The 26,728-nt window shown below is 46.2% G+C and overlaps 1 protein-coding gene across 1 annotated transcript in view; it reads right to left on the reverse strand.

The window, feature by feature from the left end:
* The window catches only part of ARHGAP31 (Rho GTPase activating protein 31), a 603,437-nt gene that overhangs the window by 125,949 nt on the left and 450,760 nt on the right, over positions 1-26,728 (reverse strand). The window contains exon 6 of the mRNA XM_069635924.1: positions 21,165-21,310. Coding sequence (XP_069492025.1) covers positions 21,165-21,310 — 146 coding nt within the window. The remainder of the gene's footprint in view (positions 1-21,164; positions 21,311-26,728) is intronic.

Below are 26,728 nucleotides of genomic sequence, written 5' to 3' on the forward strand. Positions count from 1 at the left end.
TAATCACGTTGTGTGTGTGTGTGTTTTTGGCGCTGTGAGGGCCAGGGTACAGTCATGGTATTAAAAATACCATCCCTGCCCCTGGGCCCCCAGTGCCTGGCACCAACATAACCACATTGATTGTGTGCGTGTGTGAGGAGCTTGGGACCAGGGGACAGGCGTGCCATTTTATTTACTGGCATCTATGATAGATGTCCAGTAAAAAAAAAAAAAAACAATGCGGACCCCAGTACCCGCAAGCACCTCACATATACACAATAACATTCATTGTGTGATGCACTGAGGCCCTAGGGGTAGGCATGGCATTTTTCTATTGGGTATTCCCAGTAAAGAATGCCAGCCCAGTCTACTGGGATTCCTAGCACCTCACATGCAATGTCAAGCCTGACCCCTAAGCACCCCAGCTCCTTGCATGTACACACTATTGATTATCTGTGCATGTGAGGCGCTGGAGGGCAATAAGGGAAGGAATGCCATTTATTGATTGATTGATTGATTGATTGATTGATATTTTATTTCTATCGCGCTCGTACACAAGTGTTTCAGAGCGCGATAAGGCAAGGGAGGGGAACAGGGGAGAACAAAACAGCGATCTTAGTAGGCCCAGTGACATTGAGAACGTGCAAGTGCATGGGAGAGGGGGAGGGGAAAAGTGCATGGAAGGAGGGACATCTGATAGAAGCCCAGTAAAAAATACCATGACTGGAACCCCAGCACCTCGGACGCACACCTCTCAGGGCCTCAGCAGGTGGTCATGTCAGTTTTTCCTTGGCATCTATGCCCGATAAAAACAAGTGCCATAGCTGTATCCTGGGTCCCCAGCTCCTGAAATGTGTCTGTCCCCTGCGGCCCCCACACCTCGCAATCACACATCACATTCATCATTAATGTGATTATGTCTGAGTGCAAGCCGCTGGTGCACCATGGAGCAGGCGTGGCGTTTTTTTTTTACTGGGGATGGTTGATAAAAGCAGGCATGATAAGTGTTATCATGTAGCTACACTTGCTTTTTAATGCAGCCAGTCTAGCCATTTCTTATTGTGGTATGACATTTTATATTGGGCAGCTTAGATAATGCAAGCATGATTAGTGGTATTATTCTTTCTGAGGCATGACATTTTGAATTGGGTATCCTGGGTAAAGCGAGCATGAAAAGTGTTATTACGAAGCAAAAGTTGCATTTTTTATGCAGTCAGTGTAGTCATTTCTTATTGAGGCATGATATTTTGTATTGGGCATCTTTGATAAAGCAAGCATAACTTGTATTATGTAGCTAGACTTGCATTTCAATGCAACCAGTTCAGTCATTTCTTATTGTGGTATGGCATTTTGTATTGGGCATCGTTGGTAAAGCAAGCATGATAGGTGTTATTATGAAGCAAGACCGTCACTTTTATGTAACCGGTGTATCCATTTCTCAATGCAGTATGACATTTTGTGTTGGGCATCTTTGATAAAGCAAGCATGATACGTGTTATTATATAGCTCGACTGGCATTTTAGTACAGCCAGTTTGGACATGTATTCATACTTTGGCATGCATTTTTAATGGTAAAGCCAACTGGAGTATGTTCTTACATGGGGAGGCTGCCATATTTTGGCAGAACAAATATGGACATGTTTTCTTATAGTATCATTACGGGCAGTAAACGCAAAGCAAACATGAGTATGTTCTTATATGGGAATACAAGGGTATAATGTGGCAGTCAGCATGGAAATGTATGACACAGCCAGTGTAAATATGTGTTATACTGCCACATATTGTGTGAAAAGGCCTTATGAAAATGCTTTGGTAAATGCTCCTGTGCACTGATGGTGACTTGCATCTATTGGAGTTTTTCATGAGTTACCCCACAAAACCAATGCAAACTGTTTGGCTTTTTACCCACCTTTTCTAAAGAGTGTGCTCTAAAATGCACCATTTTAACCCATTATTCAAAAACAATTCTCGGGGGCTTGGGGGGGGATTGGGGGGGTTGCCCTCCCACCTCCACCCTCCTTTATTGATGGGGCTCCCTTGCTACGCTCGGTCGCTGTGGCATTTCTGAGACATATATTGACGCCCCTCCAGCTGCCTCTGTTGTTACTATTAAAGCGCCACGAAGCCTCAAGGCCATGATGGCAGGCGCTATATAAAAAGTAATGATATTGAAAGCTAGCTGACCTTGACTCAATCTATGACACACGCAAAGCCTAGTCTTTAAAATACGTGTTGACCAGTGAATGCCTTTTAATGTGAATACAACATGCTGACAGCAGACACCAGGAAGTCTGACCTCACCGCTGAAGTAACCAGACACGTGATACCTATGTTCCGGGCTTTGATCACTGCGAAGGAATGGAACAGGGCTCAGTGCTGCCTGCGAGCCCTCAAACACCCCGAAGCATGAGCTCACCCGTCCCCATTCCCGCAAGTCCAGGCGAGAGATTGCGCGTAAAGGCTTGGCAGGAGACCTGAAGCATGGGTGAGATAGGCCGAGACCCTACCAGAGTCCTGACTGATGGACAAAGGCAGGCACAGGGCAAGGAGCAGGCAACGGGCGTTTCCAGTGCTATGACCTAATTCCTGGCAAGGCAGCACTATAAGGCTCAGAGGGGGGCCAGTCACTTTATAGAAGACATCATTCAGGGGACACGACAGTCTTATTTACTGATTTATTCTGGGGTATTGGGGAGCAAAACTAAAGGGGACCCACGGAAACATTTGGGGCGCTTGCTATCACAGTTTAGTAGCACAAAACATGCGTTACTATTGCACAATTTTACAACCTCAGACTGCTGGAAGGCCGAGGCAGCTTTGCCAGGAGACAAACCTCTGACCAGCAGACTGAGCCCGCATGTCCCCAGCAAGTGCTTTACTCACTGAGCAATCTGAGAGGTTGTGAAGTGCTCTCTCTCTTTTTTTTTTATTTTTTTTAGCAAGCCCATTTACTTCCAACATCTGTTATATATGCAGTTAAAAAATCTATGATATCGGATGCCGGTGCTCAAATTGAAAAATATAAATTTTGAAACACTTAAGCTTAAGTCAAGAAAGTTTGAAATGACACAGGATTAACAATACAGAGTGAAATTGAAAGAAAACGTTAGAAAACATTTTGAAGACAGAAACAGCTTGCAACAAATGGGGCCTGTGGTACTGGGAGGGTAATGGATACGGGGTGAACCTCTTCAAATAATAAAATCAACATATGCCCAGGGGAAAGGAGGGGGAAAGGTCCGTGGGGTTAGGGTTGGGCAGTACAGTGCATCGCATCCCTATTATAACGACTGAAAGAACATTAGTGACCAGAGAGAGTGTTATGGTATTATACATGGGCAGCATTTACTCTGGGATCCTGGTGGGGGAGTAGCCAGAGTGTTGCGGGCAGGGCTGGGAGGCAGCACTGCTCGGATGACTATCTGGGTGCTCCAGGAGTGTAAGATTCAGACAGGCCAATGCCTGCCTGGCCCACGCAACTTCAGGCTCTGACAGCAATAGGGGAGGAACTTAATGTTGGCTCTGCTGCAGTCAGTCCGCTGTATTAGGATCTCAAGTGCACTACCTGGATGTTGGAACTATATATCTGCCTGTCAAATAAAGTGATATGGGACTGATGGAGGGCCAGTGCAGCAATAACTGAACTCTAGGTGATGGCCTTGAGGGCCACTAACACAGGAGCATGAGGGGAAAACATGTTGCCCTTATGATCGTTAAATCTGCCGCACTCTAAGAAAGACTTTTTTTCAAATAGTGTAAGACTTTTTATCAAATAGTGTGAACTTAATCCCTTTTAAGGACTAACATGTTTACAATTAAGTCAATGTGAGATTACATTATTTACCCAGGATCATTCACATTGGTTAAAAATTGAACCTGGGATTTTTAACCCACTCTGTAATTAAGAGGCTTGAATACACGACCCACAATCTACTTGGTACATATATCTATGTTTTGGATTTCAAGGCTAATAATAAAGCTGCTTTGGAGAGTTTACTTGAAAAATAGATATTGTGTACTAAAGCAACCTGACAGTATATAAACATCTTAATAGAAACATGTATAAGGAATATTGCTGTGGCTTTATTTTTCACATGGTGAATGGAAAACTCGAAGGATTGCAGGCATGCCAAATCTCTTGCTTTACACCACTGTGCTTTCAGCACTGTAAGACACACACTGGAATAAGTTGCAAAATAAGGCCACTTGGGTATCGAGATTGCTTGCCGCAAACCTCCAACTTGCTATTATACCCGATGTGAAGAACACATGTCCATCCGCAAAACTTTGCATGACAAGCTAGCAGACATCATGGATCTAAACTAGCATTTAAAAGGATACCTTCTTGTGTTACTCACTTATACTGCCTTGGCAGTGGGTGGGCACTGATTTGCCAGTTTACTGGAGCTGCAGGCCGGCCCATGGCGATTTTTGCAATGGGCTTTTGCTTGAGAGCGGAGAAGCCCAAATACAAGTGCACATCTATCGAGTTATCCGGTAAAAAAACACACAGTGAGCCCCAAATATTATGAAAGACTTTGGGCAAAAACAAGGCAAATGTCACTTATAGTATATGGACAGGGCAACACATATCTTGGGGCGTGGTAAACCCCCCCTCACACAACATATGGGGCTTGGGTCTCGAACCTCCACGGAAGAGTGTTCCGGCAAGACACAATTTTGCCAGAGTAACCTTCATCTTGTTCTGGGTGAAATGCTCTGCTGGTAATACCTACCACAGGGAAGACGGGCGAGGTGGGTCAGAGGGAAATGCACCACTTACCACAGGGAAGAAAGGTGGGTCAGAGGGAAATGCACCACTTACCACAGGGAAGACGGGCGAGGTGGGTCAGAGGGAAATGCACCACTTACCACAGGGAAGAAAGGTGGGTCAGAGGGAAATGCACCACTTACCACAGAGAAGACGGGGGAGGTGGGTCAGAGGGAAATGCACCACTTACCACAGGGAAGACGGGCGAGGTGGGTCAGAGGGAAATGCACCACTTACCACAGGGAAGAAAGGTGGGTCAGAGGGAAATGTACCACTTCCCACAGGGAAGAAAGGTGAGTCAGAGGGAAATGCACCACTTACCACAGGGAAGACGGGCGAGGTGGGTCAGAGGGAAATGCACCACTTACCACAGGGAAGACTGGCGAGGTGGGTCAGAGGGAAATGCACCACTTACCACAGGGAAGACGGGCGAGGTGGGTCAGTGGGAAATGCACCACTTACCACAGGGAAGAAAGGTGGGTCAGAGGGAAATGCACTACTTACCACAGGGAAGAAAGGTGGGTCAGAGGGAAATGCACCACTTACCACAGGGAAGACGGGGGAGGTGGGCCAGAGGGAAATGCACCACTTACCACAGGGAAGACGGGGGAGGTGGGTCAGAGGGAAATGCACCACCTAACACAGGGAAGACGGACGAGGTGGGTCAGAGGGAAATGCACCACTTACCACAGGGAAGAAAGGTGGGTCAGAGGGAAATGCACCACTTACCACAGGGAAGAAAGGTGGGTCAGAGGGAAATGCACCACTTACCACAGGGAAGACGGGGGAGGTGGGTCAGAGGGAAATGCACCACTTACCACAGGGAAGACTGGCGAGGTTGGTCAGAGGGAAATGCACCACTTACCACAGGGAAGACGGGCGAGGTGGGTCAGAGGGAAATGCACCACTTACCACAGGGAAGAAAGGTGGGTCAGAGGGAAATGCACCACTTACCACAGGGAAGACGGGGGAGGTGGGTCAGAAGGAAATGCACCACTTACCACAGGGAAGACTGGCGAGGTTGGTCAGAGGGAAATGCACCACTTACCACAGGGAAGACGGGCGAGGTGGGTCAGAGGGAAATGCGCCACTTACCACAGGGAAGAAAGGTGGGTCAGAGGGAAATGCACCACTTACCACAGGGAAGACTGGGGAGGTGGGTCAGAGGGAAATGCACCACTTCCCACAGGGAAGACGGGCGAGGTGGGTCAGAGGGAAATGCACCACTTACCACAGGGAAGAAAGGTGGGTCAGAGGGAAATGCACCACTTACCACAGGGAAGACGGGCAAGGTGGGTCAGAGGGAAATGAACCACTTACCACAGGGAAGAAAGGTGGGTCAGAGGGAAATGCACCACTTACCACAGGGAAGACGGGGGAGGTGGGTCAGAGGGAAATGCACCACTTACCACAGGGAAGAAAGGTGGGTCAGAGGGAAATGCAACACTTACCACAGGGAAGACGGGCAAGGAGCGTCAGAGGGAAATGCACTACTTACCACAGGGAAGACGGGCGAGGTGGGTCAGAGGGAAATGTACCACTTACCACAGGGAAGACGGGGGAGGTGGGTCAGATGGAAATGCACCACTTACCACAGGGAAGAAAGTGGGTCAGAGGGAAATGCACCACTTACCACAGGGAAGACGGGCAAGGAGCATCAGAGGGAAATGCACTACTTACCACAGGGAAGACGGGGAGGTGGGTCAGAGGGAAATGCCCCACTTACCACAGGGAAGAAGGGGAGGTGGGTGAGAGGGAAATGCCCCACTTACCACAGGAAAGAAAGGGGAGGTGGGTCAGAGGGAAATGCACCACTTACCACAGGGAAGGAAGGTGGGTCAGCGGGAAATGCACCACTTTCCACAGGGAAGACAGGGGAGGTGGGTCAGAGGGAAATTCAATACTTACCACAGGGAAGACGGGCGAGGTGGGTCAGAGGGAAATGCACCACTTACCACAGGGAAGATGGGCGAGGTGGGTCAGAGGGAAATGCACTACCTACCATAGGGAAGACGGGCGAGGTGGGTCAGAGGGAAATGCACCACTTACCACAGGGAAGAAGGGGAGGTGGGTCAGAGGGAAATGCACCACTTACCACAGTGAAGAAGGGGGAGGTAGGTCAGAGGGAAATGCACCACTTACCACAGGGAAGGAGGGTGGGTCAGAGGGAAATGCACCACTTACCACAGGGAAGACAGGGGTGGTGGGTCAGAGGGAAATGTACCACTACCACAGGGAAGAAAGGTGGGTCAGAGGGAAATGCACCACTTACCACAGGGAAGAAGGGTGTGTCAGAGGGAAATGCACCACTTACCACAGGGAAGAAGGGTGTGTCAGAGGGAAATGCACCACTTACCACATGGAAGACGGGGGAGGTGGGTCAGAGGGAAATGCACCACTTACCACAGGGAAGGAGGGTGGGTCAGAGGGAAATGCACCACTTACCACAGGGAAGAAGGGGGAGGTGGGTCAGAGGGAAATTCACTACTTACCATAGGGAAGACGGGCGAGGTGGGTCAGAGGGAAATTCACCACTTACCACAGGGAAAAAGGGGAGGTGGGTCAGAGGGAAATGTACCACTTACCACAGGGAAGAAGGAGGAGGTGGGTCAGAGGGAAATGCACCACTACCACAGGGAAGAAAGGTGGGTCAGAGGGAAATGCACCACTTACCACAGGGAAGAAGGGTGGGTCAGAGGGAAATGCACCACTTACCACAGGGAAGAAGGGTGGGACAGAGGGAAATGCACCACTTACCACAGGGAACACGGGGGAGGTGGGTCAGAGGGAAATGCACCACTTACCACAGGGAAGGAGGGTGTGTCAGAGGGAAATGCACCACTTACCACGGGGAAGAAGGGTGGGTCAGAGGGAAATGCATCACTTACCACAGGGAAGAAGGGTGGGTCAGAGGGAAATGCACCATTTACCACAGGGAAGACGGGGAGGTGGGTCAGAGGGAAATGCACTACTTACCATAGGGAAGACCGGCGAGGTGGGTCAGAGCGAAATGCACCACTTACCACAGGGAAGAAGGGGGAGGTGGGTCAGAGGGAAATGCACTACTTACCACAGGGGAGGAGGGTGGTTCAGAGGGAAATGCACCACTTACCACAGGGAAGACAGGGGAGGTGGGTCAGAGGGAAATGCACCACTTACCACAGGGAAGAAAGGTGGGTCAGAGGGAAATGCACCACTTACCACAGAGAAGAAGGGTGGGTCAGAGGGAAATGCACCACTTACCACAGGGAAGACAGGGGAGGTGGGTCAGAGGGAAATGCACCACTTACCACAGGGAAGAAAGTTGGGTCAGAGGGAAATGCACCACTTACCACAGGGAGGGAGGGTGGGTCAGAGGGAAATGCACCACTTACCACAGGGAAGACAGGGGAGGTGGGTAAGAGTGGGTCAGAGGGAAATGCACCACTTACCAAAGGGAAGAAGGGTGGGTCAGAGCGAAATGCACCACTTACCACAGGGAAGACGGGGGAGGTGTGTCAGAGGGAAATGCACACAAAACACACACACACAAAAACAACACACATGTTTTCTATCTTATATTTTTAAAGTAACAATAAGTATTACAAAACACATAACGAATATTATTTGCAAACATCTTTTTAAGCTTATATTTTTTAATTTTTGGTGTTTCAAATTAAAATATGTCCAACTAAAGAGATTTCTAAACATACTAATAAAGGCATTATAACCATGGGGGCTCGGCCATTGGGCGATTTCCAAACAGTGTTGAGAGAAGTCTTTTTTTGCTTCTTTTCTCCTGTTTAAATGTACTCTCAGGCCCGATTCATGGAATTGTTTGCACGGCTCAAAGAGACTTTGCACTGCTGAAAAGTGACTTTGCACTGCCGACTCAAACCCTGATTCATGGAACCGTGCAAAGTGTATTTTTGCAGGCAGTACAAAATGACTTTGCACAGTTCCATGAATCAGGGTTTGTCCCGGCACTACTTTGTGCCGGCACCTAGCTTGCCGGTTCGACGGGACTTGTAATGTCCCAGTGGTGCCAGTAAAATGTCACGAGTCCACCGGACTCGTCATGAGGCCCATTGTATTCTATCCAAGATGAGGCGTAGTCCCTGAGGTATCCGCCTGGCGTATGGCGTATGGAGAATATGGTGACCTGAGGCCTAATTCATAGACGTTTTAGCATGGTGCAAAAGTGACTTTGCACTGGTGCACAATTACTTTGCACTGCCAAACACCCTGATTCACAGAGTGGCTATTTTTGCAGTGCAAACCTTTGCGCGGGATCGGGTACAGAACGAATAATGTGCTGGATTGTCTTCTTTCCGAGATGAGGCATGGACCCTGAGCTATCCGCCTCCCGCTAACATAACACGGATACAGACACTTTGCACTGCAGAAATACACTTTGCACCGCTTTGTGAATCAGGGTGTTTGTCCCTTGCACATTTCTCAAAAGCACAACTAAAAAAGGCGCAAGTTCTGCACTCTTTTTTGCACTTATTTTTTGAGAATCCAGCGCATGGTCATAATCTTTTTTCATGGGTTACACATCCATTCACTTGCATGAATAAAGATCTGTCAAAAAGGCCCTGAAAGTGTTGCTTTTCTGCAAAAATGGATGCGAGCACAGCTCCTAACTCCCAGGCCGGCTCATCACATCACACACAATCTTGTGATAATAATTAGCAAGAGGAAGCAGGGTTTGGTTAACAAAAGCCAGCATGTCGAAATGCCATTTCCTCTCTCCACCCACCCTCTACATTAGCAGTGTTGTTCCCACGGCACAGTCAAGAGCAAAAGTCACAGGATGCAAGGCACCTTGATTTCGAAATCATGAGCACATGGCCAGCATCACAGGAGCCGAGGAGGCTCATGTCTTTGTCAGCCCCTGATTGGCCAACCCCGAGGCCTCTGATTACCAAAAACCTAGCCACAAAAAGCTCTTTGTTTGCGGTGGATGGCGTTATGGAGTCAGTGCCTGGATTCCAAGAGGATTCCGTGTTCTTCCTCCCCTCGAGCGTTGCCGCATGGGAGGAATGCGACATTCGAGGGGACTCTGAACAATGTTTCTTTTCTAGGGAACACAAAGGGACAGCCTGTATGAGACATTGTACAAACCTGCACCGCTCTCTTGGACTGGGAACATCTTGTTTAGTACATGTTCTCATTAGCAGATCTTGGTCGGTGAAGATGATGTGAGTGCCGAAATGTTGCACTGTGATTCGGGCACCTGTGGCACGAGAGGCGATTGCCCCTGATTTGTTGGTCTTGGTCTACAGCTATACCACGGGTTGCCTAGAGTGCTTGGTCCCGTCGTTGGCATGGAGGCGGCTGTCAAGGGTCCGAATGTAAGGCGGTGTCTACGTCTCTTCTACGGTGGTTAGCTCGGGGTCTGAGTGGGTGCTCTTGCTCCAAAGATCTTTGACGCAATGCCTCTCCTATCTCACCTTCTGTCAGTGGATCAGGCAGGGATTGGTCGATGTATGGGCCGCAGCTCGGATGCAAGTGGGTCGCTGTATTTGCTCAGTAGTGGGACCTTAGTCCGAATCAATGCATAGGAAGTGGAAGTTGATCCTCGTCTCTACTGGGAACCAATGGAGGATTGTCAGGACATGTGTTGCGCAGTCTCCTTTCTTAAGGTTAATGAATAATGGATTAGGTATTTCTGAAGCTTCAGGATGTGCTCCAGCATAGATGCTCAAGCCATGGGAAGATTAGCACCCACCCGAGAGTGACTTGAAAATGTAATTGACGTGCAGGAAGACTCTTTCTGAGCATGTTTAGTTGGTTGTTAGATCTTTTGACCACAGAATTGACTTGAAGTGGTGGGTTGAGTCAGTAGCGTAACACAACATTTGGGGCCACCCTGGAAGCAATGCTGAGGGACCTCTGAGGCCACCCTGGAAACCATGCTGAGGGACCCCCCCAACCCGCAGCACAGCAACAAATCACGGGTCATACCACACTCTGGGCTGACCTAGACTACCATGCCTAGAATTACCTCCAAGTCTCTCTTCCTCGTCCTAGTGCTAACCTATGAGGCATCTTGCCTCATAGGTAAGCACTGGGACGATGAAGAGCTGGACTCGGAGTAATGAGGATTGCAGATAACTAGGTCAGGCATTACACATGCCTCATATACAAGTACGGGGACGAGGAAGTGTTGGGCTATGAGTAATGAAGATTACCAATCAGTAATCTAGACAGTACACATAAGCACACACACCATTCACCACACACATACACACACACACACACACACACACACACCCACCCCCCCACCCTCCTCCGCCCAGGCAGCCACCCATACACCATGCATTCACACACATTTCATTATATACATATACACACATGCATGCACACTAACACACTTAAACAACATACATTTGTGTAGCCTTTTTGAATCCGTTGATGCAGGCAATGAGGCCTTCAGCTCCCCGCAGTAGCCAGGAACACTTGTTACCATCATTTGCAGAGGATCTGCGTCCTCCATGGCATGGGGTGGAAAGGAACACTATGAGTTCAAAAAGAAATAGCTCCTTGTAATGGAAATCATTTCTTTATGAAGGCAGCGTGACTTCAAAAAGAAGCAATTTCTTTTTGAAGTCCCAGAAAGCTCCCTCGCAGGACATGTGGCAGTGGGGTTTCTCCCGCACCAGGGGGCACCCCCGCTACGCCAATGGGGTAAACAGGGGAACAGAACAGAAAATGTTGTTGGGGTCCCTGTTAGTGTATAACCCCGGGAGCAGGGGCATGTGAAAGGGAGTGGGGAATTTGGTCCTCCTGCGAAATGGAGACGCTATGGAGATGCTTTGTCATAGGTAGGATGTCATGTTGACAGGGTTTTCCAATTTTATTTCCAGCTGCAGGTGAATTTTAATGTCACCAGAGTAAATATGGAAATGGCCCGGATGGCATTCAGTGATCAGGTCTAGGGGTCACATGTATGCAATGAACATCTGAGGGGTCCCTGAAGTCTGAACCTGAATTGTCGGTCATAGAAAAGGTTGTGGGCTTCGATATATTCCTGAACTTGGTGGTTGACCAGTTATCTAATATCTTGTGATTGAAAGGAAGATTCAACATAAGCCACAGTCGCTTAGTTGCTGACGCTTCTTGTGTATCGAAGCCTTGACGATAACAATACCAGGTTTCAGAGCCTTGGGGCAGCGATCTTGGAGAATGAAAAGCTATTGGAGATATCTTGTCTAATGATCTCCCTGGTATTAGATTTAAATGGTTGTTATGGCACCTTGATTGACTGAGAGTTGATTGGTATATTTTGTGGGAGTCCAAACAAACTTAAGGTACTTCCATGAGATGTTTGTTGTGGATGAATGGTGAACAAGGGATTAATCTGTCGCCCCTTCATGGGCTGGCGACTTCACCAATTGTTTTGACATCAGCATAAACCTATTCTGCATGTGTCCCAATACTTTTTTGTGGCAATTACCGTCCTCCTGGGGGTTAAAGTTTAGTATCACCACAATCCTTGGAGCCACAGTTTGTAGATCGAAGGCTGTATTTTGGAAACCTTCAAGCAAGGCGGGTTGCCCCCCAGCTTCCCCTAGATGACCGCAATTATTAGTGGTCCATCTTTATTTTCTTAGCACTATTGGTTGGAATGCTCAAACAAGGAGTCAGTGAATGTGCTGTGGTCAGCCCACTGAACCTTCGTGCTCTGGGCAAAATCAGCTGGAAAATTGCCTTGTCGCGCTCTGAAACACTTGTGTACGAGCGCAATAGAAATAAAATATGAATATCAATATCTACTTACCTGAAATTGTGTATCATGAGGATGACAGTTTGTCCATGATTGAGGTTAATCACATGTCATCCACATTTCTGTGATAACCAAGAGAGGACATTTCGGAACAATGGCAGAGATAAACTAAAAATGATGGAATGGAAATCTGTTCCTAGGAAATTGCAGCGGTGACCACGGATTCAATCTTCCCATCGATCGCGTTCTGATTGTGGTGGTCACTGAAATGCGAGGCGTGTACAAAACCTGAAGGCAGATGCGGATATTGCAATGTGAAGGACCAGGACTTGAACCAAGAGACATCCAGCAGGTGATGCGAGGGTTCTGTCTTGCAACCCTTGCCAGGAACAGCCAAGGAACCCGCGAGTTAAGGTACGCTTCTCACTAGACATTACAATGCTGGATATTCATGATGACAAAAAGAAGGTCTTAGCACTAAGGATACTGAAGGTGACCCAAAAGTGGAAATATACCAAGAAACAAAATCAGAAATCTGAGAACTACAGAAGAAGCAAACCGAAGGTACTTTTTTTAATGGTTTAGAGTGACTTTTTCGAACGTCACATTTTCGAAATACCATTTTTTCGACAGCAAAACGGCAAAAGAATTTTTTTCGAATGCTTTTTTTTCATTTTATTTTTTACACGGGAAGGCCCACCCCCCGTTTTTTTTTAACGCTTTTTTTACGAGCGAAACCAAAATAAAACATAAAATTCAAAAAAACATTCCGAAAGTCTTTTTCGGCATTTTTTTGTTGACAAAATGGCATTTCGAAAATGTGTTTTCGAAAATTTGATTGGATACCGTTTTTAAATAAAGAAACCACAAACTTAAAAGGAGCAAATACCACTGAAAACCCTGACTATAGCCACCCAGTAGCAGCAGTAAAGCAGGACTTGTGGCAAAATGCCAATCAAAGTACTGTGATAGGTGAGTGGAGGCGGGCATGCGCCTGACCTCCCTAACACCACCACTCCCTCCAGTGTCGCATAATTATGTCATTTTATACAGTACTCCCTTTTAGTTTGAAGCACTTCAACCCCTAGGTTAATGTTACCTTTGTAAGCCACCTTTTTCTTATATTGTTGTATCCCGGGTCTATGTCACTCTTTGTCCACACCCTTATAAACTGGCTCCACACTTCTTCTCCTTTTTCTGCTATTGCACAGGCACCCTTGCGAGGAATGCCTCCGCCATGCGTAAGTGTGTTATTGTAAGGCATTTCTGTTTGAAATCGACATCCGTTCTTCAGAAAAATACAATACACATACAATGACGTTTGCAGATTCTACAAGGCCTTGACATGGCCACTAATTTCAGGCAAGTGATTTGGGTGCAGGATAGCTGAAGGTGGCTTGGTAGTCCTGGCTACCATCTCCTCCATGGAGTCTATTTTCATCAGTGACTAGGTTTCATGCCAAATCACAGCAAACATGGGCTAAGTCTGCCATTTTGTGAAGACATTGCATTTCCATGCAACCTGCCTCCCAGGTTGCTAGCAAAGCTGCTGGAGAGTGGGCATCTCGGACAAAGGATGAAAAGGAATGCAGTAAACCTGCACTCTCCGGCAGAGGCGTTGCTGGTGGGTGTGGGGTCAGAAGGGGCCTGAGGTGGCTATAGCCCCGGATCTTTTGGTTGTAGCCCCGGATAGAAGCTAAGGAGCTACAACCAAAAGACAAAGTAGACCTGAGTCTTGACGGTCCTGACATTAGTGTAACCCCAGATCTTTTCCAGACCTAGCAACACCCCTGTAGTCTCCGGCCTCATTGACCATGGCCAAGAATTGTCATCCAATGGTCCAGATAATGGCTCTATTGCAGACTGCCAAGGAACTTGCCCCACTGCCATCAAGGTAATTGCCTCATTGCCTACTACTAAGAAATGTGCCCCATTTCCATGGATTTCTATCAACTGCCAGTTACATGCCCCATGCCAAAGACATCAATCAACTGCTACGGTAGATGATGTCCCCCCCAATGATGTCCCTTTTCTGGCACCTCTAAACTGCCAGTTCACAGGAGGAGAATTCAGCAAACGTGAATTTCCCTCCCAGATCCTGGCATAAATGAGCAGCTGGAACGCAGAGAACAGTGCCGAACTGCCGCACTGCCTCAGCGTTGTTCACTTTCATGCACTTCCTGGGGATTGTTGCAGGGCGCAGCCAGTGCAGTAGAAATGCAAAGCAGCTTCCTGGTGCTTTCATTGGACTGCCGGTCACCATTCCACCATTGGCAGCTGGAGGTGGAAGCAGTGCGTGGCAGAGGAAGCACAGGAACAGCAGGGGGCTAGACTTGGCAGCCATGCATTTTCTATAACCTGCACAGCTCCCTGGGCAGTGGTAATTGCTTGAGCAGTCTTCGCAGATGGGCAGTCCCCTGACTCGCTTCCTGGTGGGAGCCTGATCTATGAGACTTTCTTTTTTCCCATGGGCCACTTCCTGTCAAGATGTGAGCAGTGGGCGAAAACCGCCAGCAGTACAGTACAGCTTTAGTTACTGTCATGCACTCTTTGCTTCCATGAAGTCAAGCTTGTTTTCTTGCTGTGCAGTAAGAATATTTAGCTTCGTCCCAGATTCCTCCCACTTCTAAATGCAGTCATAGCAGCTGTTATTTCCCAGTGTATTTGTACTCATTTGATATCTACCTTGCAGAGCTGAAGTTGTAGTCGACTGCTGCAGGCTACAAGCGCTTAACTCGTGAGCTATCCACCCAGCATGTGAAGTATGATCATTTGTCTAGTGCCTGTGCTCCAGATAGACACAAATGTGTCTTGCTAGTTGCTAGTGAGTACCAATTACGTATTTGCTCAGCCCCACCCTCACCATGCACTCCTCTTACTATCTCTACCTTCCCCTTCTAATTCTTTCTTCAGTCTCCTCTGCTCAAAATCACTTCAACTCTCTTCCTTCCCCTATCATCGCTTTTCCTCCACGCCACCCCTCTTCTTGCTCACCTACTCTGTCTATTCACAAAGCCATCAGCCCTCACTTTCACTACACACTTCCTCTTTTCACATCAATCCTCATCGTCTCTATACATTGCACAGTCCTGAGGGGCCCGATTCATGGAAATGTGCGCAGAAACCCTGTAAGGGCTGTGCGCCGTGAAGGACACTGCACGAGCGTGCCTGCAGAATACAAAATGTGTGCTCTGCGTATTCATGGAATATACTGCGCAAATTAACCGTAATCACAAGTTGCTGTCCGAGCGCACCCGACACGCCCAGCACAGCTAACTTTGCGCGCTTCCTCAGGCACGAATACACGCACCCTTCAAACAGTGTTTGGGGTCCTCTGCAAGCAGGCCTGCATCTCGGGGACCCTGCGCAAGGTTACCCGTAACAGTGGTTAGCACCCCAACGACATGCATATGAAAAATCGTAACTCAGTCTAAACTCGGTAAATCTGCGTCCAAACCACTGTAAACCGTTCCTTCACCCCGCTAAACTGCTTACAGTTAGATGGTAACCCCGGTTGCATACAGGCACCCCTATATCTGACATGTAAACCCACCAAGTGTACTTACGCCTGCCTTCGGGTGGCGTAGTGATCGAGGGATTTGCCTGGCCCACACAAGCATGGTTCTGTGAATATGTGTTGTTTGGCACAAATGTGAGTGTGCCTCGTAACACCAACATTTTTGCATTTTCTTCCACATTTTCTGTGTTCTGCCCCTTTCCCGGCCCTCTGCGCAAGCCACGCCCATGCTCTGCGTGGTCTCTCGTGCAAGGTGATTACCGGCTTGCAAAGATGTTCTGGGTCTGCGTGAACTCCACGCAAGTCCCAAGAAAGTCCCAAGAAAGTCCTGCACAGTCGGTTCAAAGAATCGATGAATGCGGATATGTGCTCAGTTTGGCGCGCAAGTCCCCTATTTCCCATGCAAATAATTCCATGAATCAGGCCCATCAGTATGCGTATAAATCTCACTCTCTTTATATTGCTGTTCGGAAAGCACAATCTGTCCTTAACAAGACTTCCTATACCTTTGTAGAGGAGCAGGTAGATGCATTTACCCTAGCTCCCACACCCTCACTGCCGTCATGCTGGAACAACAGGAGAAGAGCTGTATGTGGGACCCCCTATGTTGTCCCTATACTGAATCGAGTGTATGAGAGACACTATGCACTCAGGCAATGGTTCCATGTCTTTAAATTGCGGCAAAAATGGCTTTGAATACAAAGTTTCGTGGCAAAAATGCTGTGGTTTTTTGCGCCACAATCATGTACAGGATGCGGGGGACACCCCTGCAACCCCGAAACCCATTATACCATTTAAGGGGAGCAGGGGACACCCCCGCAACCCCCGCTCCCCTTAAATGGTATAATGGGGTACTCTTTTACCGGGTCAAACCACAGCATTTTTGCCACGATTTTTTTTACCGGCGACATTTTTGCCACGATTTTATTACCCTATACCCTGGCAACCATACCGAATGTACCCTTGCACTGAAAGAGCAGAAGGCTGTCTGGAGGCACCATTGGACATCATGTAACACTGAATGAAATCTGATGAGGCCAGACTGATTTCATGAAGAAGATATATGAGGATATACTGAAACAATATGAAAATGCTTAAGAGTGACGATGTAACCAAAGCAATAAGCGAAACATGTACGAAATGATAAAGTAATCATGTATGCAAAAGAAGATAAAGTAACGTGCTAACCAATAAGTGTACATAAGCAGTAACGCAAAGTAGACGCGACATATAGAAGCTTGCTATAGAGGAAAATATAAGGTGGCAAGGACGGCCATGGTAGGAAAATGGACATTGGCTTGTGAAAAGATTAATTCCAGGTACCTCAGACAAATCAGGGCTGCAGAGTCAGGAGACGCTGGAAAACAGTCTTGTGTGCACAATAAAGAGGAGTCTGTGTTAGCCTGGGATCAAGGATGCTATTTCAAGGAATATTTGAAGAGCACAAAAGGACACAGACAGATAAGTCATGAACGAGAGACATATTTCTATCAGATTAAAGAAGAAGAAAACATTTACAAGAGCCAAGTATTGGACAATTAACAGTGAATAGAGCTCCAACAAGATGGAGTGAGTAAGTCTTTAGTGGCCAAGAGGAGCAATGACACCCAGCATAATTGAATCAAACAACAGTAAATAAGAGGTCGAAATTGACACATTTGTGGTCTCTTCACACATGATTCAGAAGTTGAAAACGAGGGATATTCATTAAGCCTCTGTGAAGATAGTGATATGCTTATACTCCCTCGAATATCCCAGAACAGAGAGAAGACTGCAAGGTCAACTACAGATGGGAAACTTTGGCTCATGGTGGGACTGATGAGTGATGATGGACTAATTGCGAAAGTGGGGAGTCATCTGACGTGACTCAAGCACCTAGGTTTAATTTTGCTTACGTGCTGCTAGCCAAGCCGAAAGTCCATGTGGGAATGGCAATCAATCAGTGGGTCTATGGGGCAACTTGCTATACAATGTTGCATATCCCAGTCTGCTGCCATTTTGTCCACTGTAATCAGTATTATATGTATTTAGAGGTAGTTTGAGGTGTCTCCTGCAGATGATGGGCAGCCAATGAAGTACTATTCCATATGTATTCTATAAGTAGATATGTTCCCCTAACCAATCCCTCCTATCAATAGGTTTTACAGTTTGCCACGTAGAATGATGTCATGAATGAGGCATATTGGGGTATAAGACCTCTGTGTAATCGAGTTTGTTTGTGAGTGTGTGAGCATCAGTCCGATGTCTGCCAGTTTGCCCTGCTTTATTAAATTCTGAATAAAGTAATACTTTGCCATATTCATTGAGTCTGTATGGTCATTTGGTCTGAGATCTTTATAGGTAATCCCATCTAGCACAAGAGACACTTCAAGGTGCTAGAGCACACCTTTAACTTCCTTCTTTTCCATTCTCCCTCCCTTGACCTCATTACCCTGACACACATCTGGATCTCTCCCCCAGACTCTGCAACCGTAGCTGCCCTTCACAGCCCTCCCTACACCTTCATCCACTCTCCCCGCCTAACTGGTAGGGGTGGTGGTGTAGGACAGCTTGCATCTTTAAACTTCCTATATATCCAATTTATCATCTCTTACGAATACACTATCTCCACAATCACTGCTCTGTATCATATCATTCATATCATATTTCCCTATCAGCCACCTGGTCCCACTGGTCAGTGTATTGACCACATGTCCCAACTAATTGACACCATTTCTCTCCATCACCTCAATGTCACTGGTGAGTTTAGCATCCCCTCTCTCCACTCCTCTATGCACTGACTTTAGCTCTCTTCTCCTTAACCACTCACTCTCTTCTGTCCACTCTCTGTCCACCTGTTCAAATGTTATCTCCCTTAACCTTATTCTCATCTACTCTCCCCTCTATGCCTCTATCTCCACTGCTCATTGTCCCTCTTATTCTATTGTCTTTGCCTCAATCTTCACTCCTACGTCCACCTCACTATCTCCATCTGTCACTTCATTACGAAGAACACGTTTCCCTCCTTCAAATTCCTGTCTCCCTTTCTGACCTACACCACTATCTCTCCTCCAATGCAAAATTCACTGTTCTGTCCACTGATAAAGCTTTCACTAGATTTAAAACTGCTCTTTACACTCCCTTCTCCTCTAACTGCATTCACTCCTAACAATCCTCTCCATGGCCTTGGTTTACAGCTACTACCTGCACCCTGAAAACAACAATAAGGAAAAAATACAGCACTTGGAAATATCTAGACACGCTTTAGAACTCCAACTCTACCTGACTGCTCTTCAAAACTACTCCTCTACTCTGCCAACATGACTTCTATCTCTCCCTCATTTCATCTCAATCCTATCAATGTGGGCGCCTCCAAAAATCTCTCAACTCAATCCTTTCACCTATTCTCTCCCGAACCCACCACCACCTCGTCTACTCTTTCTGCTAACGATCTATATTTTTTCTAAATTTTCCAGCATTCAAATTGTGCTAGCAAATTACTTTCTTTCCCTACACCAGCTCACTTTTCTGCACCATCACTACCCTCCTATCCTGCAACAATGTCTTCCTTGGCCCCCACTAACACTGATGAGATTCTTGACCTCCTCCTCAGGGCTAACACTTTGTGTGCCCCCATCAGCCCTGTATCCCCACACATATTGAAACTCATAGCTCTCAGTGTTGCTCCATACCTTGCTTCCCTCTTCAACTCCTGTCTTGACACTGCCACTTGTCCATCGCCCTACAACAGAGCTACTGTCATCCCTATCCTTTAGAAACCTGGCGTAGATCCTAACTGCCTGCCAACTTTCACCCTTTCTCTCTTCTACCTCACCATTCCAAAATCTGGGTGCGTGTAGTTTTCAACCGACTCACTGAATTGCTTGACAAACACAACCTCCAGAATCCTCTTCAGTCTGGCTTCTGACCTCTGCACTCTACTGAGTCAGCCTCAATGTCAGCCGCCACATTTCTTCCGCTCGTCATTCTAACCGTTCCTCTATCCTTATTCTTCTGAACCTCTTTGCTGCCTTCGATACCATCAACCATTTTAACCTTCTTTTAAGATCTTGACCTCCCTATGATCATCCTCAGCTCACCTCCTTGTCACCTCTTGTGCCCCTAGCATTCCCTTTTGTTTCCGCTTTCTTCTTCGCCTTGCTCCCTTTCTCTGGAACCTCTGAGCTCTCATCCTTTCTGAACACCCACTTGCACAGCATTCTACACCACCACAGCTCCCTGTTCTCCTCTACCCCCTACCTTGCTACGATGATTCCACAGCACATATCCCTCACCCCGTCATCCTAAAACGGAGCACATCCTCCACTATTCCATTGAATATCGTGCTCTACTGTCCTTGCCCCTGCTTCATGTTTCTACCTCCCCTGCATCACCTGGTCATACATGCCATGTTATTGACACTGGTCCCCCGCTCTGTAAATCAATGTTACAAAGATTTGTAAGCATGTTTGTGTCTAAAATGCATTGTTTTCCTTGTAAATTTTATTAAATAAAATAGATATGTTTTGTTTATTCGGAACTATACCACAACAAATGAATAAATAAATAGATGGTGTGCCAAGTTTTGAAACACTTTCCACCATTTTAAAGTATAAAAGCCTTTATGCACAAGCTATGTCATAAAAAAATGAGTACCATGATCTTAGCAAAACTTTGCTCATTGGGATTTCAATGCAAGTCTTATCTTGCTATAGGTCGTACAAAGGAAAGTGATAAAAGGACAGTGTAAGTGTTGAAAGTAACTGTCAGCACATGTGCTTCCTATTTCTCACAGTGCCTTTGGCTCCTTAATAGATCACATATGGTCCATCCTTTCGGCATGACAGTGAATGGATGCTTCTGTGCTTCCGCCATCAGGAGTGTGAGCCCAGCAGAGCAAACTACAATGACCGGTGAAAGAGGTAATGGTTTGTGGTTGCTCTGCCACCAGAGGAAAACTATGACCCAAGATTTGGGAGTCTGAGGCAGAAGACACTAATGTTATTTATTTGCTTATATGCATTCCTGCTGGAATTTCCCAAATGAAACTCCATTCCCCCTCCTTAGCTTATCTTAATAATATTTGTAGAACGCAGCATAAGCCCAGAGGCATCTTGGTGCTAACAAGAGGCAAGGATCAAGATAACAGGATTAAAACAGAAAAGTCTTCAAAGCACAGCGTCATTCCACCCGCTCCCCAGCCTTACCATCATTCTCCCGGCCAGCGGGCTTGGCGTTGCTGTTGAAGAGCTCATCCACATGGTTCAAAATGAACTCAATGACAACCTGCTGCACGCGGACCTCCAGGAAGGCGGCGTCACCATTGCATCCAGAAGCTTCAATCTCTTTTGACCTGCAGTGGGAAGAAAGAACCACAGAGAAGCTTCCATGAGTCCCGATGCGCTGCTCGGACCGTGAGCACAGCGCGAATATTTCGTTGACAGGCGCATGCAGTGAAATTGACTAGCCTGGTTAAGTGGACCCTTAAAGCGAATATTAAAAAAATCCAGACAAGCAGGACATAAAATGGGCAAACTAGACATCCTATCAGGGGCGCCATTTCACCAAAATGCTAGGGGTAGCGTAAGTGACATCACACGACCCTTGACCTCTGATGACATCACAGGAAGTGATGTCATTTGACCCACCCCAGTGTGACACGGAAACCGATGGAACACAACCTTTCACCTTTTGACAAAACAGCAAGTGGCATCACATTGCATTGTTTCTAAGTACACAACAAAAATATGGTTACAATATCACTGTAAAGTGACATACATTTAGACAAGAATGGAGCTCCATATGTACCATCAATATCAGTGCGTATAGGCCCATATTACCAAATGATTGTGAATGCAAGCAGACATCCAAGGGCAAATGATAATGTTGTGTTATTATATAGCACTTACACTTAAGTGCTTCATATAGAACAAATGTACATACAATATTACCCAACCTGTGGTGCTACTCATTTTTCAACCTCAGCAGGATGAAAGGCTGAGTTGACCTTGCCGGGAGTCGAACCTACAGATCACACACACATTCCAGCAGCTAGCGCTTAACCCATGGAGCTATTTTAACAGCTATAGATATCAGAAAACCAGCCACTCCAGAAACAAACAGCCACATGCTGCAAGAAGTCCCGATTTAAAAAAAAAGACTTTTTTCTTCATTTCTTTTTCATTTTTGTTTAGGGGTAGCAAGGGAGCCCTCAGGGGTCGCAGTAGCGACCCCTGGCAACCCCTAAATGACGTCCCTGCATCCTATCAGCATATGCACGCATATGTGGTAGTGTGTCTGCTGCAACTAAATCCAGGCCACAGATGGCTTCTAATGTATAATGGAGGATATCCTTCCTCTTCCCTTGATTGCCGAGCTGGGGTTCAGCTTCTCCAGAGCTTGCTGCAAGTTCCTCGTTGCACTGTTTTCTGGGGTACAATTACCAACGTTCAAAGGGATAGGATGGAACCAAAATGGATCAAACAAAACTGCAATTAAGCATAGTCAAAGTGCTTTTCATTGAAATATGTGCTACATCATGATTGAAATGTCGACAATTTATCATAGAGTCTGTATTTTGTGTCTATTAAGTTAATTACTGATGATTTTTTGTGTGGTTTTCCATGACTCCTCTTAACGGCTTTGCTGCTCACACCTCCTCAAACCTTTAATATAAAAAAGTAAGTTTGCCTTCAGCTGTTTCTCTATTTAATAGCTGGTTGCTTGATCTTGTTATAAATCAATTTGAAAAAGAATCCTGCAGGCTCGAGTGTTAATATAGATTTCACGCCCCTGCTGGGGGGCGGACCTGGGCTTTAATGACCTTCCAGCCCGAGCTTTATTAGGCCCGAGCTGCGGGCTGTTAAAGCCCATGTCTGCCCCCCAGCTGGGGCGCAAAAGCTTTTCACACCCTGGGATTTATCGGAGGGCAGATAGTTTTATTTGCTTTTCACCCAACGGGAAATCAGTTCTGCACGAGCCCATCTCCGGTCGGAGGAAAACAAATGTAAAAAGAATGGCTGCATCCATTGAAATGGAAAAGGGACTAGTTCCCTTTTCGGATGATAGCGGCCATGAAAACATGTTCCAAAATGTCTGCCGTCATCCGAAAGGAGCATGGTCCCTTTTCTATTTCAATGGAGGCAGTCAGACAGGAAGAGATCGGGACTGGAGCACACGGCTCCAGTCCCACATGTAAGCTGGGGTGGGAGAAAGGGATTTGGGTGATTTTGGAGGGGTGCACTAGAACAAAACAGGAAAACAAGAAAGGACCAAACAGGGAATGGCCTTGGGTGGCTGGGACAGTGGGCGGGGATTGTGTATTCTCGCCAGCTCTTCCAGCTACCTGATTATCTGAGCACCTTGTGAACAAAGATTGTTAAAAAAGTATGCAAGGTGATAATTGGGGTCAAAGGCCTTATGTCAGTTTCTGAAATGGTTGTGGAATGTCTATTATTTTAGTCAATGAGCGGAGATTTGTTATGTTTGGTGCACACCTCACTACACTGAGAATATCAAGGGATTCTCTGCGTAGAGATGAGGTGACAAGGTCCTCGAGGAGCTACGATATTCTTTTTTTGTTTTGTTTTGAGTCAGATGCTTTGAAAGAATTTCAAACTCTGTGTGGGCCGACTGCATATACAATTTTAGGGAAAGGACTGGGGAAAGGTTGGTAGAAGAGGGTTATGTGAAAGGGCCATCGATTTAATCATTGAAACAGGTCAATAACTAGAACATTAAATTGCTCAATAATAATGTATAAAACGCTCACAGAAAAACGTTACTTGTCTGTAACAATAGTTTTGCAGCTTCACATCTTTTGGAGATGCACATGCTTTACATATCGTGCAGTACAGTGCTAGGATGAGTAAGCAAGTTACCCAAATTATCTCTCAAATGCTACACATGGATTTGTGCTTCTCAAAAGGCTAGTGTTTTTGAGATTGCATTATGCTAATTTGCGTCAGAAAGGGCGTTTTGGCAGACACTTCTGCATCAGTCATCTTACTGGCCGAAGCAGTGTATTCTAGGGGAGAGTTCCATCACATGAACCTCGTCCCAGATAACAGTCTTTGACCATGATGAAATCTCAAGCCCGTGGTAACAATAATGATACAGTAAAGTTAAATCTAATAGTTAGACTAAATATATCACAGAAGCAAATAAAAGGCAGGAATAGGAGTTGCAGGTTGCGCCCACTGGCGTCCCCTAAATGATGCCTCTGCTATCTCTGATTCAGAGCCATCAGTTCTTTACTGGTAACCATCATAGGGGGATGATGCTCAGTAGCAACCCTATTGCCACTCCTGATGGTGTTCAAGACTCGGCGGACGGCCAATCTGAAAATGTATGTTTTGAGGTCCAATTCCTGGCGGTTCCCAAATGATGCCTATGAAGAGTGCTTGGTTTTATAATTGGTTATTTATAATGCACAACCTGTGTTGCTAAGCATCATCTTGCTTCCAAGGCAAGCACGTTGCCTCGCAGCTATCATCCCGAGACAAGAGCGTTATCCACCTGGGACCTTTTTATTCATGGTTTTCTTAAACCTGCGGTTCTTGGGAACTCATTAGGTTCCATCGACACGGCTGCGTGATTTGGAACTACCCTTATTCATATCGTTTTTCATAATCAGCTTTATTTGGAAACAAACCCACAAAATCATTCATCACAATCAGACGTATATTAAAAAAGGAATTATCCCCATTCTGAGTAAGACAATTCTAACATATGAATCCAACTGTCTATAACACAACATCTAAACGTTATTAGGAGCCCAATAACGAGGGCATTATCAGATGCCAATGATCATGCCTAGAACTGGCCATCTGGCAACAAACTGTACAATGCAACACACTAAAAACTAAAAATCCACATGGAGAACAGGACAATTTGCAAAATGATTCAAACAACTTCTCAAACACAGCATTGAAGTTCCTCTTATACAGTGTGCTCTCTATCATAATAATAGCCGTATGAATTATGGAAGGATCAAGTGTGTGCATACAATGTTTGTATTGTAACCCTTCATGCCAGTCAGACATATGTATCTACAGTTATTTCTAATGTCTCATATCATCACCCAAGGGTGTCACTGTTTGGGCTGTGTTCTGCTCGAACTCGCCAACCTTGCGGTGATTGGATGCCTGGAGCCCCGCCTCCTCTGCATAAAATCTCGGCAGGCCGCCCATGTGTCGAAGGCCATGCTGGCTAAGCGCCTCACTGTACGCAGTGGCAGGGCGGTTGATTAAGGCGGGAGAGGTCCTTTTTTACATGGATGGCGAATGCCCTCGTCTAATCGACTTGTAGGATGCACAACCCTTACTACATCTTATCTTGAAGTAACTATTGTCTTTGGGCATATATAGACAGACGCGCATAGCTGCCATAACACGAGAGTGGCCAGGTGGCCGTGAAAGAAGGGACTACTAAGAGGTCATTAGCCAGTGCTAGTGGACGCCATTTGGATGGCTAGGTGCAATGGGGGAGGGATGAATTTGAATAAGGGTGCCCCCTTGGTAAATTGGGTGGCCTCTGCACTAACTTTGGATTACTTCAGATTCGCAGAACAGACTCTTAGGTGCAAAGGGAGGGCAGTTAGACTAATGATGTCCTTCATGGAAACAAGTGTTCCCTGCACTAGCTCTTTCTCAATTTCTAAGCCATATGATTAATATATTACTAATTGTTCTTATTGTGATTTTTATCTTGCTTAATCTTATATTTTTGGATTCTGGATTCCATTGCATACGAACTTGGTGTTTTATTAGCCTCTTTTAATGTACTTTGCACTTTAAACAACACAACATCCTAAACATGGTGAAAAGGAAACCCCCCAAGTATCTACCCTCGAAACCAAAAGCTCTACTGTCATTAGGAAACCTATTGAGGAGGCAAATGTCCTCATAGGTGAAATAAAAGTCCTACTATGTACCTTGCCAGCTGTTCCTCCCAAGGACAAGGACACAGCAGAGTTAGTAAATGGGCCAAATCCTTGTATTTCTAATAACGCACAAATTGACCTGTCCTAACACCACCCCGGGGATCCAAACAACTTGCTGAAATTAGTAAGAAGGAAAGTGAGGAGGTCAAAATTTAAAAAAAAAAAAGGTAAAAAAAACAAGGTATGACCTCCTACAGTAATGATCATAACAGAGTAAAAGAACAAAGTGCATATATATCCCTCCAGCCCTTGGCCGGTCTAGGGGACATGCTACTGTCTTTGAAATACCAAAAAAAGACACTGTGGTGGGTGGAATAAATTATAATATTCCAGTGGAGCTGCATGGAATGAACCCTCAGTGACTGTTTTCCGCAAAGCCATGAAAACTACCTTGTTCACCTAACCAACCCCACATGTTTAAACTCTAATGACTAACATGTATGATGTACTATCGTGTATTATGTATTATGTTGTATGATACTCCCTATCGCTTAACACAGGATCCTGCCTCACTGTAACCCAAGGCACAACCTGTACCTGTACCTGTAACTAAGTTCCCTTACAAGTAACAGCGCCACAATGCCCCTGGGCTGCCTGCGCGCTATATAAATGTAATAAATAAATAAATAGACGTTCCAGGTAAAATAAACCGGAGAGGAAGGCACCAGGTGTGTTATGAAGAAAATGTGTACCAGTGACTGAGTTTCTTAGCAGGGAAGTGTACTAAGAAACTTAAATGGACAAGTGGAATCTTATCAATCTTTCAAGAGCACTTGAGGAGATATTGGGTCAAGCTCTGCTGTGATGGTAAGAGTGCGGCAATATAAA

This window comes from Ambystoma mexicanum, chromosome 7p, assembly GCF_040938575.1.
Source record: "Ambystoma mexicanum isolate Mex_15411 chromosome 7p, UKY_AmexF1_1, whole genome shotgun sequence".
Classification (NCBI taxonomy): domain Eukaryota; kingdom Metazoa; phylum Chordata; class Amphibia; order Caudata; family Ambystomatidae; genus Ambystoma; species Ambystoma mexicanum.